The sequence below is a fragment of the Scylla paramamosain genome, chromosome 21, assembly GCF_035594125.1.
Source record: "Scylla paramamosain isolate STU-SP2022 chromosome 21, ASM3559412v1, whole genome shotgun sequence".
Lineage (NCBI taxonomy): Eukaryota > Metazoa > Arthropoda > Malacostraca > Decapoda > Portunidae > Scylla > Scylla paramamosain.
Genome location: NC_087171.1, coordinates 21,613,468 through 21,625,777, shown reverse-complemented (window position 1 = coordinate 21,625,777; position 12,310 = coordinate 21,613,468). Strand labels below are relative to the sequence as shown.

The window sequence follows — 12,310 nt, the reverse complement described above, 5'->3', positions numbered from 1 at the left end:
TGAGAACCTGTTTGTTTTCCCAAAATTTCTTCCCTGCAGCTGAATTGTATGTCTTGATAGTTTTCTGGTAAATACACATAACTGCATTTCTGTAATTAAATTCTAATGTCTACTGAGTATTGGTATAACTAGACTTAGTGTGCTACCTGAATAAAAATTAATGCATACTCTCAAGTAACAAATGATAGCTTAAAAGATTTTGAACATGCTGTAAACATTATGTACACATTATAATTCAGATAGATCATACCAATATATTTTTTCATAGCTCAGATCTATCAGTAAAGAATTTCAACATAGGTATTAATGGTCCTTTCTTTCCTTCTCTGTTGCAGACTAAACACTATAATAGATGTAACAGGTGCCTCATCCTACCATGGGTTCCTGCCAGTGCTGGTGAGGTCTTGCATCACAACACTGACAGCACACTCCCCACCCGTGCCCAATCCCTTTCCAGCACCCTTGGCCACAGCACTCTTTTCCTTCCTCTACCACCTGGCTAGTTATGAGGCTGGGGGGGAGGCACTTGTGTCATGTGGCATGATGGAGTCTCTCATCTCTGTAGTTAACTGGAAAGGGACTGAACCGGATCACATAACTGTAAGTGTGTGCTTTTTCGTCTCATTCTCATTATCACTGGTCATTCTTAGCATTGATTCTCTCTCTCTCTCTCTCTCTCTCTCTCTCTCTCTCTCTCTCTCTCTCTCTCTCTCTCTCTCTCTCTCTCTCTCTCTCTCTCTCTCTCTCTCTCTCTCTCATTCAAGCCAAGTGGCATCTGAAAGTAGGCAGAAATGAGGAATCCAGCTTTGTAGGCAGTTAACCCTTAAACTTCCAGTATATGTAGGTAAAATACTAAATGAAATGCCTCACAAAATATCTTTGACTTTTACTTCAAGTTGTTATTTTATGTTACAGTTTGTGACCCGGGCAGTAAGAGTGATTGACCTCATCACCAACCTTGACATGCATGCCTTCCAGTCTCATGGTGGCCTGAATGCCTTCACCAAACGTTTGGAGGTAAGCTACTGTTATAATTACAGCTGTCTATTCACTTCAAGTTTTGACAGAAATGAGTGTATATTCCAATAACACAACGTTTTTAGTTTTGTAAATGATCCTTTCCTTCTCTTTTACTAATCTAATATTGTTTTGCCTAATATATTGTACAAGAACATGTGTAGCTTCTAATGCACTTTGTTTCTGTCAATGGCAGGTGGAGGTAGAGGAGTGCCGAAAAGAGCAGCCTTTTGTCATAAGTTTACCAGCACCGCTAGCTGGGGATGGGGACAGCTCAAGTGCTCCTTCAGATACTTCCCAGTCTGCAGGTGCCACAGAGGAACCCATAGACACAACTGATACCACAGAAGTGCCTGATACTGGTACCCACTCTCCCATGGACACCACACCTGCTCCAGCTCCCACAGAGGTGGACATTACCCAATCCTCATATGCCGCCCAGCCCAGCACCTCCTCAGCCATGGAGGTGCCCGTGGCATCACAACCAGACTACAGTGAGGCCAAGACTGGTCTCTCCTGCCTACCCCAGAGGGCAGCCCTAATCAAGTCAATGCTCAATTTCCTGAAGAAGGCCATCCAAGAGCCAGGATTCAGTGAGAGCATGCGTCACTTGATGGAGGGCTCTCTGCCATCCTCTCTTAAACACATTATCAGTAATGCTGAATACTACGGGGCATCCCTCTTCCTCCTGGCGACAGATGTGGTCACTGTGTATGTGTTTGGTGAGCCGTCGCTGCTCTCCTCCTTGCAGGACAACGGCCTCACGGATGTCGTCCTCCATGCCTTGCTGGTCAAAGACGTGAGTACTGGTGGTGATGGGTGTGGGGCTGTGAGTTGTTATGCTGTGGGCTCTATGAAGACTGTGTTATGATGAATTGCTAGGCTAACTAAAGGTTTTTTTTTTAGGTTTTGCTTCACCATGTAATCTTTGTTTCAATTTGTATGTTTTGTCATATTTATTAGTGGGATGTGCAACTCTAGTTTGTTTAATTTCTGTTTCAGTGTAATACCTTTAATCCATCATCACTGCAGTTAGTTGCTCTAGTCACTGAAATTATTGTTAACATCATCATTATGATTGTTATTAGTAGTAGTAGTATTTGTAAGAGTTGACAACAAGACTGTCCCTTTCCACCAGAAGCTGACTGGGCTAAGGGTGTGAATGATGAGTGTATGAGTGTGTGGTGCTTTGTTTAGGCCTTCCCATGTGGGATAAAGATAGATTATTAATTTGCATATATATATATATATATATATATATATATATATATATATATATATATATATATATATATATATATTTACTTATTAGTATTTATTGATTTATTTTTCATCACACATCACACACTACAGTGTATATTTAACGATGATTGCTGACTTTCAGGTTCCAGCCACTAGGGAAGTGTTGGGCTCACTCCCCAATGTGTTCAGTGCCCTTTGCCTCAATTCCCGGGGCCTCAATGCTTTCGTGGCCTGCAAGCCCTTTGAGAGGCTGTTCAAGGTGCTGCTGTCCCCTGACTACCTGCCAGCCATGAGGCGCCGCCGCTCCTCAGACCCAATGGGGGACACCGCCTCCAACCTGGGCAATGCCATGGATGAGCTGATGCGGCACCAGCCCAGCCTCAAGTCTAAGGCTATGAAGGCCATTGTCAAGGTGTGTGTGTGTGTCAGTGTGTGGGAGAGAGAGAGAGAGAAGGGAGATTAAATAAATTATTCTTTTTATTTATTTTTTTTATACAAAGCATCAGGGTTTGTATACAAGAAAGCTTTCTATGACTGAAGTGGGCTAAATAGTTTGTGAGCCTCCAAATGCAATGTATAAAGTTTATCGTGCCTTCTTAAGAGTGTCAGTGGCTTTGAGTGGTTAGGTCAACTCCTGAGATCAGTATTTAAACCTTGCACAAGAACTGCAACTCATTTTTCATACTTTATTTTTTCTGCTCAGAAGAGGTATTTTCTTCACATTAACTGAAATGCAACTGCAACTCATTTGTCACCTACAATACAGTTACAGCATAAGACTTAGGATGAAGTACATTTATTAATGAAGAAAAGTTTTTAACAAATGGAAAGAGGTCTTAAATTTCATGCATTGCTGTGAATAATGTGTAGAAGTTGATTGTACGGCTCTTCTTATAGGGACGCATTATGTTCCTATAGGGACTGCCATGTATCGGCCTGATGGCTTCTTGCAGCTTCCCTTATGTTCTTATGTCTGTGGTTACAGCTCCTTGAGGAAGTGTGCCTGCTTGGGAGCGACACTCACTACATATGCTGGAAGACTCCCCCCAAGCATGAGGCATCTCCTGCACCTGTTTCCCGGTAAAGAAACTCAATCTTGGTGCTTGTTTATTTTGTGATTTATTAATGATGTGGTTGGTTTTATTGAATTGATTCTTATGTTATACCTCGTACTTTTGTTACTTTTTTGTCAGTTATTGTTCCATGCATATATGATTTGATAGCTGGACTGTAGTGTGTAGTCATTTGTCTTCATATCCTTAAATGTGGCTTATTTTTTCATGTATTCCTCAGAAGCACGAATGACAACTCAAGTGATGAAGAAGAGGAGGAAGATGAAGAAAGGGATGGTGGGGTGGCTGGACCATCTGTTCCCTCAGGCCAGCGAGAGGATGTGGCACTCTCGGAGACCACACCAGGGGAGAAGCGGCCAGTTCCCCTTGTTGACTATGTCCTCAATGTGATGAAGTTCGTGGATGCCATTCTGAGCAACAACTCTACTGATGATCACTGCAAGGAGTTTGTCACACAGAAGGGTCTTGTTCCCTTACTGGGCATCCTGGGTCTGCCAAACCTTCCCATAGATTTCCCAGTCTCTCAGGCTTGTCAGTCTGTGGCATCAGTGTGCAAGTCTATACTGGTAAGCAAAATGGAGTTGATGTATATTAAAATATTTTCATTTCTTATTTATAAAATATTCATAGTATTTGCTAAATTGAGAAAAGTTTTTAATAGTTGATTTTTATATTCTATTGTAGAATCTTGCCCATGAGAGTGGAGTTCTTCAAAGAGGGCTTCACTGCCTTAATGAAAAGCTTGAGGCCTTGGCTCCCCTGCACCAGCCTCTGCCTTCCCCAGGAGGCTCAGTGCTGCTGCGGGAGCTGGCCTCAGCACCCAGCCCAGGTGAGGCCACAGCTTTCCCACAGGCCACTCCTTTACTGCACACACTGAGTGCTGTCCATGCCTACATCATGATGCTGGTGCATGTGTGCCGCACAGGACAGACGGAGATCAGGCAGTTATCCATCAACCAGTGGGGCACAGAGCTTGGCTTGAGGGTGTTGGTAGGCCTCACCCAGCTGTACACCTCCCTCGTCTGGGAGTCCACAGTGCTTCTGGCGCTCTGCTCTGATGATGCCCTGCCTGCAGGCTGCCTCTTTGGCAAAGAAGACACTGACAAACTGCTACCACCTGACTTGAGGGTAAGTAAAGAGCTTTCCTTTAAAAACTACTAACTCTGAATTAAATGTTTTACTTTAAACATGGATGTTCAAGGTTTTTCTTCAATATCAGCTGACATTGAAATGCGCGAAGTCACCTGAATTATGGTATAGGCAATGTAATTCATAATGGTATTTTGAAGATCATGATTTTCCATGACCTCTCTTCATAATGTACTAGAAATATGATAGAGGAAAGAGTTTGGCTGACCTTAAGTATATAATAAGGAAAATTTAAATGTGAACATATGGTGTCAAGTTTAAAGTAACCTTCCTTGAATTAATGAAGGAAAATTTTGATGAATAACTTGGATTTTCAGTCTGAGGATGGCAGCCGAAGTGAAGCAATCGCAATGGAAGTGACAGAATCTGATGTTAAGGGAACAAGTGGAACCAGTGCACCATTGGCCGAGGACAGCAACACTGAGAGCCCCACACGACAACAGTCTGCAGCTACACAGCACCAGATGAAGCTGATCAAGCCACTCTTGTCTTCAGCTTCAAGATTGGGCAAAGCACTGGCTGAGCTTTTTGGCCTTCTTGTCAAGGTTGGTTGTGGTGCTTCTACCAGGTTAGAGTTCCCTCAGTAGAAGACCAATAGACACACTTCATTTTGGTGCTTTGGGGTTAACAGCTACATAGAGTAATAAAGCATTCATTCCTCCAGCTGTGTGTTGGCTCTCCACTGCGTCAGCGGAGGGGACAGCAGGTCGCCACTCCCATCACACCTCCCTCGGCATCAGCAAGGGCCGTGGCTTCTGCCTTGGCCCACCTTTTGTATGCTGGGCTCTCCTGGACTCCACCCCCAGCCTCTCCTGTCCCCAAGTTTCGCCTCACTTTCCTCATATGCTCTGTCAGGTTCACTAATCCCATGCTCTTTGATGACAAGAAAATGCCATATCATCTTATGCTCCAGTACTTTGTGTCCTCCCAAGGTCTTAGAGGTAGGTATTATGTGTTCTTAGGTATGTGAGGGTTTATATCTAGTTCAGCATATCATGTGCATGTTAGATGAAAGAAGGAAAGGTGAAAATAATTCAAGAAATACAATCTGTGTGTATAGATGGAAGCTGGAATAGATGTTTGTTGTGGTAGAGATCACTCACCACCTGCTAACAGTAACTTTTAACTTGCACCATTTATTTCAGCTTTCTTTGACACCTTTGAATGGGCCATCAGTGCAGGGGGACAGGACGGTCTTGACTCTGGGGAACTACCTGAAGGAACAGGAGAGTTTCTGGACACGTGGCTGTTCTTGCTAGAGAGGCTCGTCAATCCTCGCACCATGCTAGACTCCCCGAACTCCCTGCCAGCTAAGTCCTCTCAGCCTGGCTACCAACCATTCAGCCCTCTTAAGTTCCTCATTCATATTCAGAAGGTGAGTACACTTAATCTATCAGTTGCAGTTTTATTAATATCATCAGTGTGTGTGTCATTTCACTAATGACATCATATCTGTATCAGTTGGCATATCAAATCTTTGTCATTCACAGGCTGCATTTGAAGCTGTGATGAAACTGTGGAACAAGAAGCCACTGAAGTCGTACGGCGTGAGGATATCAGAGTCTGTGTTGGTGATCCTGTGCTCCATCATCAAGGGGGAAGCAATCATCAACGAGCGTCTTGCCAAGGAAAAAGAGGGCACTTCTACTACCATCACCAGCACTACCACCATTTCCACCACTACCACCACCACTGCAGCAGCAGCAGCAGCGGCAGCAGCAGCAGCAGCAGCAGCAGCAGCAGCAGCAGCAGCAGCAGCAGCAGCTACTATTGCCACCACAGCCACAGCCACTTCTAGCACCAGTAGTAGTGGCACAGCAGGTACAGCTACACCCGCTACTACCACAACCAATACTGCTGGTGCTGCAGTGCCTGCCACCACTAGTGCCCCTTCCTCTGACTGGGTCACAACTCCACCCACAGACACCACTGGTCAGGCTGCTCCTGTAGAACCTGATGTCAACCAGCAGCACCTGCAGGCTCTAATGGACATGGGATTTGCCCGTGAGAGATGCCTGGAGGCCATTTCCCAGACCCACACTCTCCAGCAGGCCACTGAGTACCTGCTGATGAACCCTCACCTGGACCCATCCTCTGGGGTGAGTAACAGAGGCTAGCTGTGAAAACCAAGATGCCACCAGCATGTAGCTCCTCCTGTCCTCATGAGAGATTGCCTGTTGTGTTGTAACTCCCATTTCCTTGTTATTGCAATGCAATTAACTCATATCTGTTTTTCATTAGCTCCATTTCTTTTGAGATTCTGGTTATCACAACTGCTTTCTAAATTTTTTTTTATGTAGGTATAGAATTCTTATGATTGTTGCCATCACTGTAGTGGCTAAAATTAAGTGCTGTCAACCACAAGAGAAGGTAATCAATGGAGACAACAATGACAGTGAGGGTTGCATGGTTTTCTGAATCCTGGTCATCAGAAAACGTCTGTATGGATCTTGTGTTCATTGTGTAGCTTCTGTTCACCCAGCAGAAAACAGGAACATAATGTGAGGTATGACAGCTTGGTGCAGCAGTAGTGTGTGTGGTCGGGAGGCTGGGTAAGCATGAACTGTAAAGAAAAAGAACTTGCAATTGATTTAGGAACAAAATGGATAATGACAGGCTCAGGAATGTGTGTGTGTGTGTGTGTGTGTGTTTGCCCATGTAAACACCTTGTCATTGAGGTGGCAGTCTCCTAATTAAACAGATGATAATATTAGCAGTTAAGGGATGAATGATGTGTATGTGAATGTGTGAAGCCTTGTCCGGGCTGCCCCATGCGGGATTGCTAATATGGTATATAGATAGATACATATGATATTAGCAGTAATATTTCTTGAATAAACATTTTGTCGTGTTTCTCATGACATCCAAATTGGTCTTGTCAGGTTGGAGGTGGGGGAGACATGGAACTCACTGAGGAAGACCAGATGCTTCAGGCCATTGCCATGTCTTTAGGAGAGAATGTACAGGTATCAGGCACTGGCAGCACTAGCACCACCAACCTTAGTTTTCAGTGCAGCACTCCAAAAGCTACCACTGTTGCCACCAAGGAGATGGATGATGACCCTCTGGGCAAGGACACTCTAGGTGAGTTGAAACACTTCCCTCACTCACTGATATGCAGGTCATGCAAGATTCAAGGGAGTTGTGCATTGTTTGGAAGATCAGAAGCAGAATTCATTAGTGATGCTGAAGGGAAGTTTTTCCTCTTGAATGTAATTGATAACTGATACTCAAAAGACTTGATTAAGATTTGTTTTTTAACTTTAAGAAGATCCTTTCAGACTCAGTGATTTAAGACCTGTAGTGTCTTAGGATGGAGAGATTTAAGATGTTTTAACAGAAGTCAAAAGAATGTAGATGTGCCAAGGTTTTCCAACAAACATTAAACTTATTGTGGAATCTTTTGACAGATAAATTCAGTGAACATGTGTTGGAGGGCTGCTTGAGTCAGCTGGATGTGCAGCCCCAGATGGTGTACAAAGTGTGTGAACTGCTGACAACTTGTGCCACTCGCAACGGTGTGCAGTGGAGAGACAACATGCTCACAACACTCATAAATGAGGTGAGACTTTGGTGTATATGTTGAATTGTAACTGCATTATTTCAGGAGTTCCCAAGGATGTTTGAGCATGAGGCTATTGGAGGAGGAACAGCTAAAGTAGGTTGAGTATTAACAAAAGGGACAAAACTAGTTCTGAGTAGATTGCAATATAGGTAGATTCATTGAATAACAGTTCTATATAGGGATTTTCTTTGGCAATTACAGATTAGCAGCCAAGCTGAGCAGCTATTCACGATCAGCAGCCTGTCGACACAGGAGAAAGTGGACCTGCTATGCACTTCAGTACTGGCCTCAAAATTTGCTGTGCGGCTCCACCTTGTAACTCTTCTGTTTGAGGTAAAAGAATAGTCCTTTTATTAACTTGGTAAGGAATGACCTGAGTATTAAGTGTCTGTGCATCTTATATAACTGTATCCTTATCATTACCTATTGTCTTTGTACCAGGAGATGAAGACTGGATGTGCAAGAGCTATGGAGCAGGCTGGTCTGGTGCACACCCTTACAGATCTGTTCATCATGACACAAGGTGTGCTGGCGTCTGCCTCCACCCTCACCCCAGCCCCAGCAGCCCAGGCAGTGCATGCCTCCCCCCAAGCAACACCACTACACTCCAAAGACAAGGACAAGGAGAAAGACAAAGATAAAGAGTCCACAGAAGGCTCAGGGACTCCTAAGTGGCTCTCTCCAGGTCTCCTCTTGCTAGATCTTTATGAAAAGTTAGCAATTGCAACTAAAAGGAGGGCAGCTGTAAATAAGGTAAAGATTGTTACCAGACTTGGTTTTTAACACTGTTTGATGTATGATTCAAGGGCATGAGACAACATAATAGAGAAGAGAATGACCAAATAGTTCATTCTTTGGTATACAAGCAGTCTGTAACACTAACCTGCTTTTTTGTTTCTAGATATGCAACCACGTGTGGAAGTGGTTTGATATGAGCACTCAAAAGTGGTGTGCCTATTCAGCAAGCAACAACAAGACTATCAATGATGCCTACTGGTCAGGTGAGGCAAGCATACGCATCATCAACGGACGCAGGAAGTACACCATTCAGTTCCACTCCATGGTTCAGGTAAGGGTGTTGTCAGGGACACAGAACAAGATGTGTAACTTATAACAAAATAAAGTGGAGGTATAATAAAAGGTACAATTTAAAACTGCACTTGGCATCACCAACTCAACAACAATGCCACAGTGAATTTGTCACCTAGGGACACATGAGTAACAATAATTTTGTATTGCTATCAAAACTCTTGCAAGATATTGATTATGCAATACAAATATTCACACAAATGAATAAGGGATTTGGTGATGTGTAAGGCTATACTGAATCTTCACAATCCTTAGGTAAATGAGGAGTCTGGCAATCGCCGCCCAGTGATGATCACCATCAAGGACAAAGTCATTGCTGAGAAAAAGAAGGAATTGGCAACTGCCTCAGCCAGCAAAGACAAGCCAAGCCAAGCTCCAGAGGAGGAAGGTGCAGCAGCTGCCACTACTGATGAAGACAAGAAGACTGGAGCAGACGGGCAGACGGCCGCAGAAGCATCTGGGGGTGGAGTGGCCCAGGCGTCAGAAGACCCATCCAAAGCAGTGACGATGGTTGGTGGAGAAGAAAAGATGGAGTGTGAGGATGGAGAAGAAGCAAGTGGACCAGCAGCTCCTGAGACAGCCGGTCCTGAAGTGGTGTTGGTGGAAGGACTGACAGATGTGCACCAGGAGTTCATGATCAGGTAAGAGAGAGGGAGAGGTAGCAGTTTAATCTTTGACTGATGGCTTGGTGTTCCTAGAATGATCTTGACACAGTGAAGGCTCCATGGTGACTCAGACTAGACAAGAAGTCTCATTTCAGATCCATGAAGATAAATGAGGCACTGCTGTAAGGTTGCATCCTGTAACTGTTCTCCTCCCACAGGGCATGTGTTGGATTCATGAAACTTGGAGTGGACCCAGATACCCTCCATGCTTTGATGCGATTGTGCTTGCGCATGACACGAGTCTGGGAGAACGCCTGCCTCTTTGCAAGCCTGGGTGGTGTGCGCACCTTGCTGTCTCTGACTGAGGCTTCAGGCTTTTGGGGTTTCCAGAACCTGGCAGCCTTGCTGATGCGGCACGTGTTGGAGGAGCCAGCCACTCTGCGCTACACCATGGAGAAGGTCTGGCTTGGCTTACATCCTTGTGTATTTCTTGTGCTGAATATGTATTTACTTGCATTACATATTTTACATTTGTGTCCTGTATCTGTTTTCATATCAGGGATCATGGTGATGTATCTCACACAGCGATCAGCCAACATACACACACACACACACACACACACACACACGCACGCACGCACACACACACACACACACACACACACACACACACACACACACACACACACACACACACACACACACACACACACACACACACACACACATGTAGTGATGATGAATCACATTTCTTCTTGTGACATAAAATTCAGACCATGAAAAATGTTTAAAAATTTTAAAAGACACTCCATCTACATGAAAATGATGATGTGGTGGTGACTGACAGGTTGTGCGGTCATCGGCAAGCAACAACTCCATGTCAGGCACGAAGGAGCTGCACTACCTGCTGCGCATACTTGCCCCTGCCGCCTGCCGCCACCCTCAGCTCTTCATGGAGATCACGCAGCAGTGTTTGCGCATTGACCTCAACATGACACTCAAGAGGAATCTCATGTCAACCAACAGTGAGTGGGTGCTGAAATTCTGTAGGTGCTCATCATAATCCATATTTCCTGTTTAAGTGATAGGGTGCACAAAAAATTAGGGCATAAAGGTATTGTTCCATCCAGCCACCTCAAAACATTTTACTGGCAAGAAATCATATTATATTTTCTTTCCCTTTCTTTCTTGTAAGTGCTTATAAAAATTCCACACATTGCTCTTAATGCTGTGAATTGTTACATATTTCATCTGGAGACCTCCGTGTCACCTGTAAGTGTTTTAAGGGATATAAGTATATGGCGTTAGCAAAGTTCTCAGGATCAGTAATCAGGACTCACACTGATCATGATGGGTTCCTTTATGTAAGTTTGGCTGTAAATCACCAAGGGCAGGAAATTAATAACATGTATGTCATTAAGTTTCTTGTATTTTATTTTCTGAATAGTGAGTCATGTATTTTGTCTTATGTGAGTATAATAGCAATACTTATTGACTGGTTTGTATTACAGGTGAAGACAGCATCCTTATGAAGAGTGTTGGGGGCAAGAGTGTGGGTTGTGTTGGCGGCACCAGTACCACAGGTGGCTCCGGTCCTCCTACTGGCATGACCCTGAGTTCAGAGCCACAAAACCTTATCCATGACCTCTTGGAAGCCCTGACTACCCTGAAAGATGATGCTGAGCCAGCCTCAGGTAGTGCCGCAGGGGCCACTCTGGCAAGCACCACACCCACTGAGGAGAGGAGCTCGTCTGCCTTCAACACACGTAGGCAGGTGTACCTCTCCCGCTCCTCCTCAGCCAATGACATGGTGGTGCAGGAGACTGATGAGCAGGTTAGAAATGTAAATGCCAATTATTTTGTTTTTTTTAATGTTTAAGATCTGTGTATTTTTGAGACATGAAAATTTAGAATGTGTCATTGTTCTGTTTTTTAGCGTTTAAGAGGTATGTAGTTGTGAGATATGAAAATTTATTAGAACAAGGCTTTATTTTCTGCTTTTTGCAAAATGATATGTGCTCAACAGGTCTCCATTATGTTGTGCAAAGAACCAAGATAATTCTGTTAGATCCACTTGTCTCTGTTGCTAAATTATCACTGGAAACTATCTCAGCATTGAAACTATAATTTCTGACTAATTCTTTTGTTTCCCATTTTCATGAGGCTGACACTTGAATATTATAAACCAATACATTATACTTTATTTTTGATGCAGTAAATAGCAATGCACAAGTTTTGTTTTTATAGGGAAAAGGTTTCATTGTTTTCATGGAGCCATTTTGTTTTTCTTTCCATCAGAGCCCAATGGAGAGTGACTCAAGTAAGGTTCCTGGCTCTGATGGGAAGGGTGCTACTAGTGATAAGGTGGATGAAGCAGCCAAGAAGAAAAAGCCTCTTCTTTCAAAGTCACTCATTTGCAAACTCCTGGCTGAGTTTGTACGCTCCTATGCTGGATGTGCCAAGCTAGTCACTGAACACCATTATTCAGCTGGAGCAAATGAGAAGATTACAGAGGTGTGTAGCTTGCAGGTGTATGCAGAGAGTGGTGCATCTGTCATTATTGGCACTGG

General features: G+C 43.9%; 1 protein-coding gene across 6 annotated transcripts in view; it reads left to right on the top strand.

Moving 5' to 3' along the window:
* LOC135111242 (E3 ubiquitin-protein ligase HUWE1-like) overlaps positions 1-12,310 on the top strand; it is a 39,738-nt gene that overhangs the window by 7,426 nt on the left and 20,002 nt on the right. For 4 of the 6 annotated variants that reach the window (XM_064024404.1, XM_064024403.1, XM_064024400.1 and 1 more), the window contains exons 10-30: positions 336-600; positions 916-1,017; positions 1,214-1,816; positions 2,402-2,671; positions 3,245-3,339; positions 3,553-3,898; positions 4,017-4,460; positions 4,799-5,026; positions 5,146-5,422; positions 5,627-5,856; positions 5,972-6,580; positions 7,364-7,565; positions 7,892-8,043; positions 8,248-8,379; positions 8,488-8,799; positions 8,948-9,115; positions 9,391-9,776; positions 9,959-10,199; positions 10,588-10,765; positions 11,252-11,583; positions 12,039-12,254. In XM_064024404.1, coding sequence (XP_063880474.1) covers positions 336-600; positions 916-1,017; positions 1,214-1,816; positions 2,402-2,671; positions 3,245-3,339; positions 3,553-3,898; positions 4,017-4,460; positions 4,799-5,026; positions 5,146-5,422; positions 5,627-5,856; positions 5,972-6,580; positions 7,364-7,565; positions 7,892-8,043; positions 8,248-8,379; positions 8,488-8,799; positions 8,948-9,115; positions 9,391-9,776; positions 9,959-10,199; positions 10,588-10,765; positions 11,252-11,583; positions 12,039-12,254 — 5,788 coding nt within the window. The remainder of the gene's footprint in view (positions 1-335; positions 601-915; positions 1,018-1,213; positions 1,817-2,401; positions 2,672-3,244; positions 3,340-3,552; positions 3,899-4,016; positions 4,461-4,798; positions 5,027-5,145; positions 5,423-5,626; positions 5,857-5,971; positions 6,581-7,363; positions 7,566-7,891; positions 8,044-8,247; positions 8,380-8,487; positions 8,800-8,947; positions 9,116-9,390; positions 9,777-9,958; positions 10,200-10,587; positions 10,766-11,251; positions 11,584-12,038; positions 12,255-12,310) is intronic. The other 2 variants (XM_064024406.1, XM_064024402.1) reach the window with 2 other exon arrangements.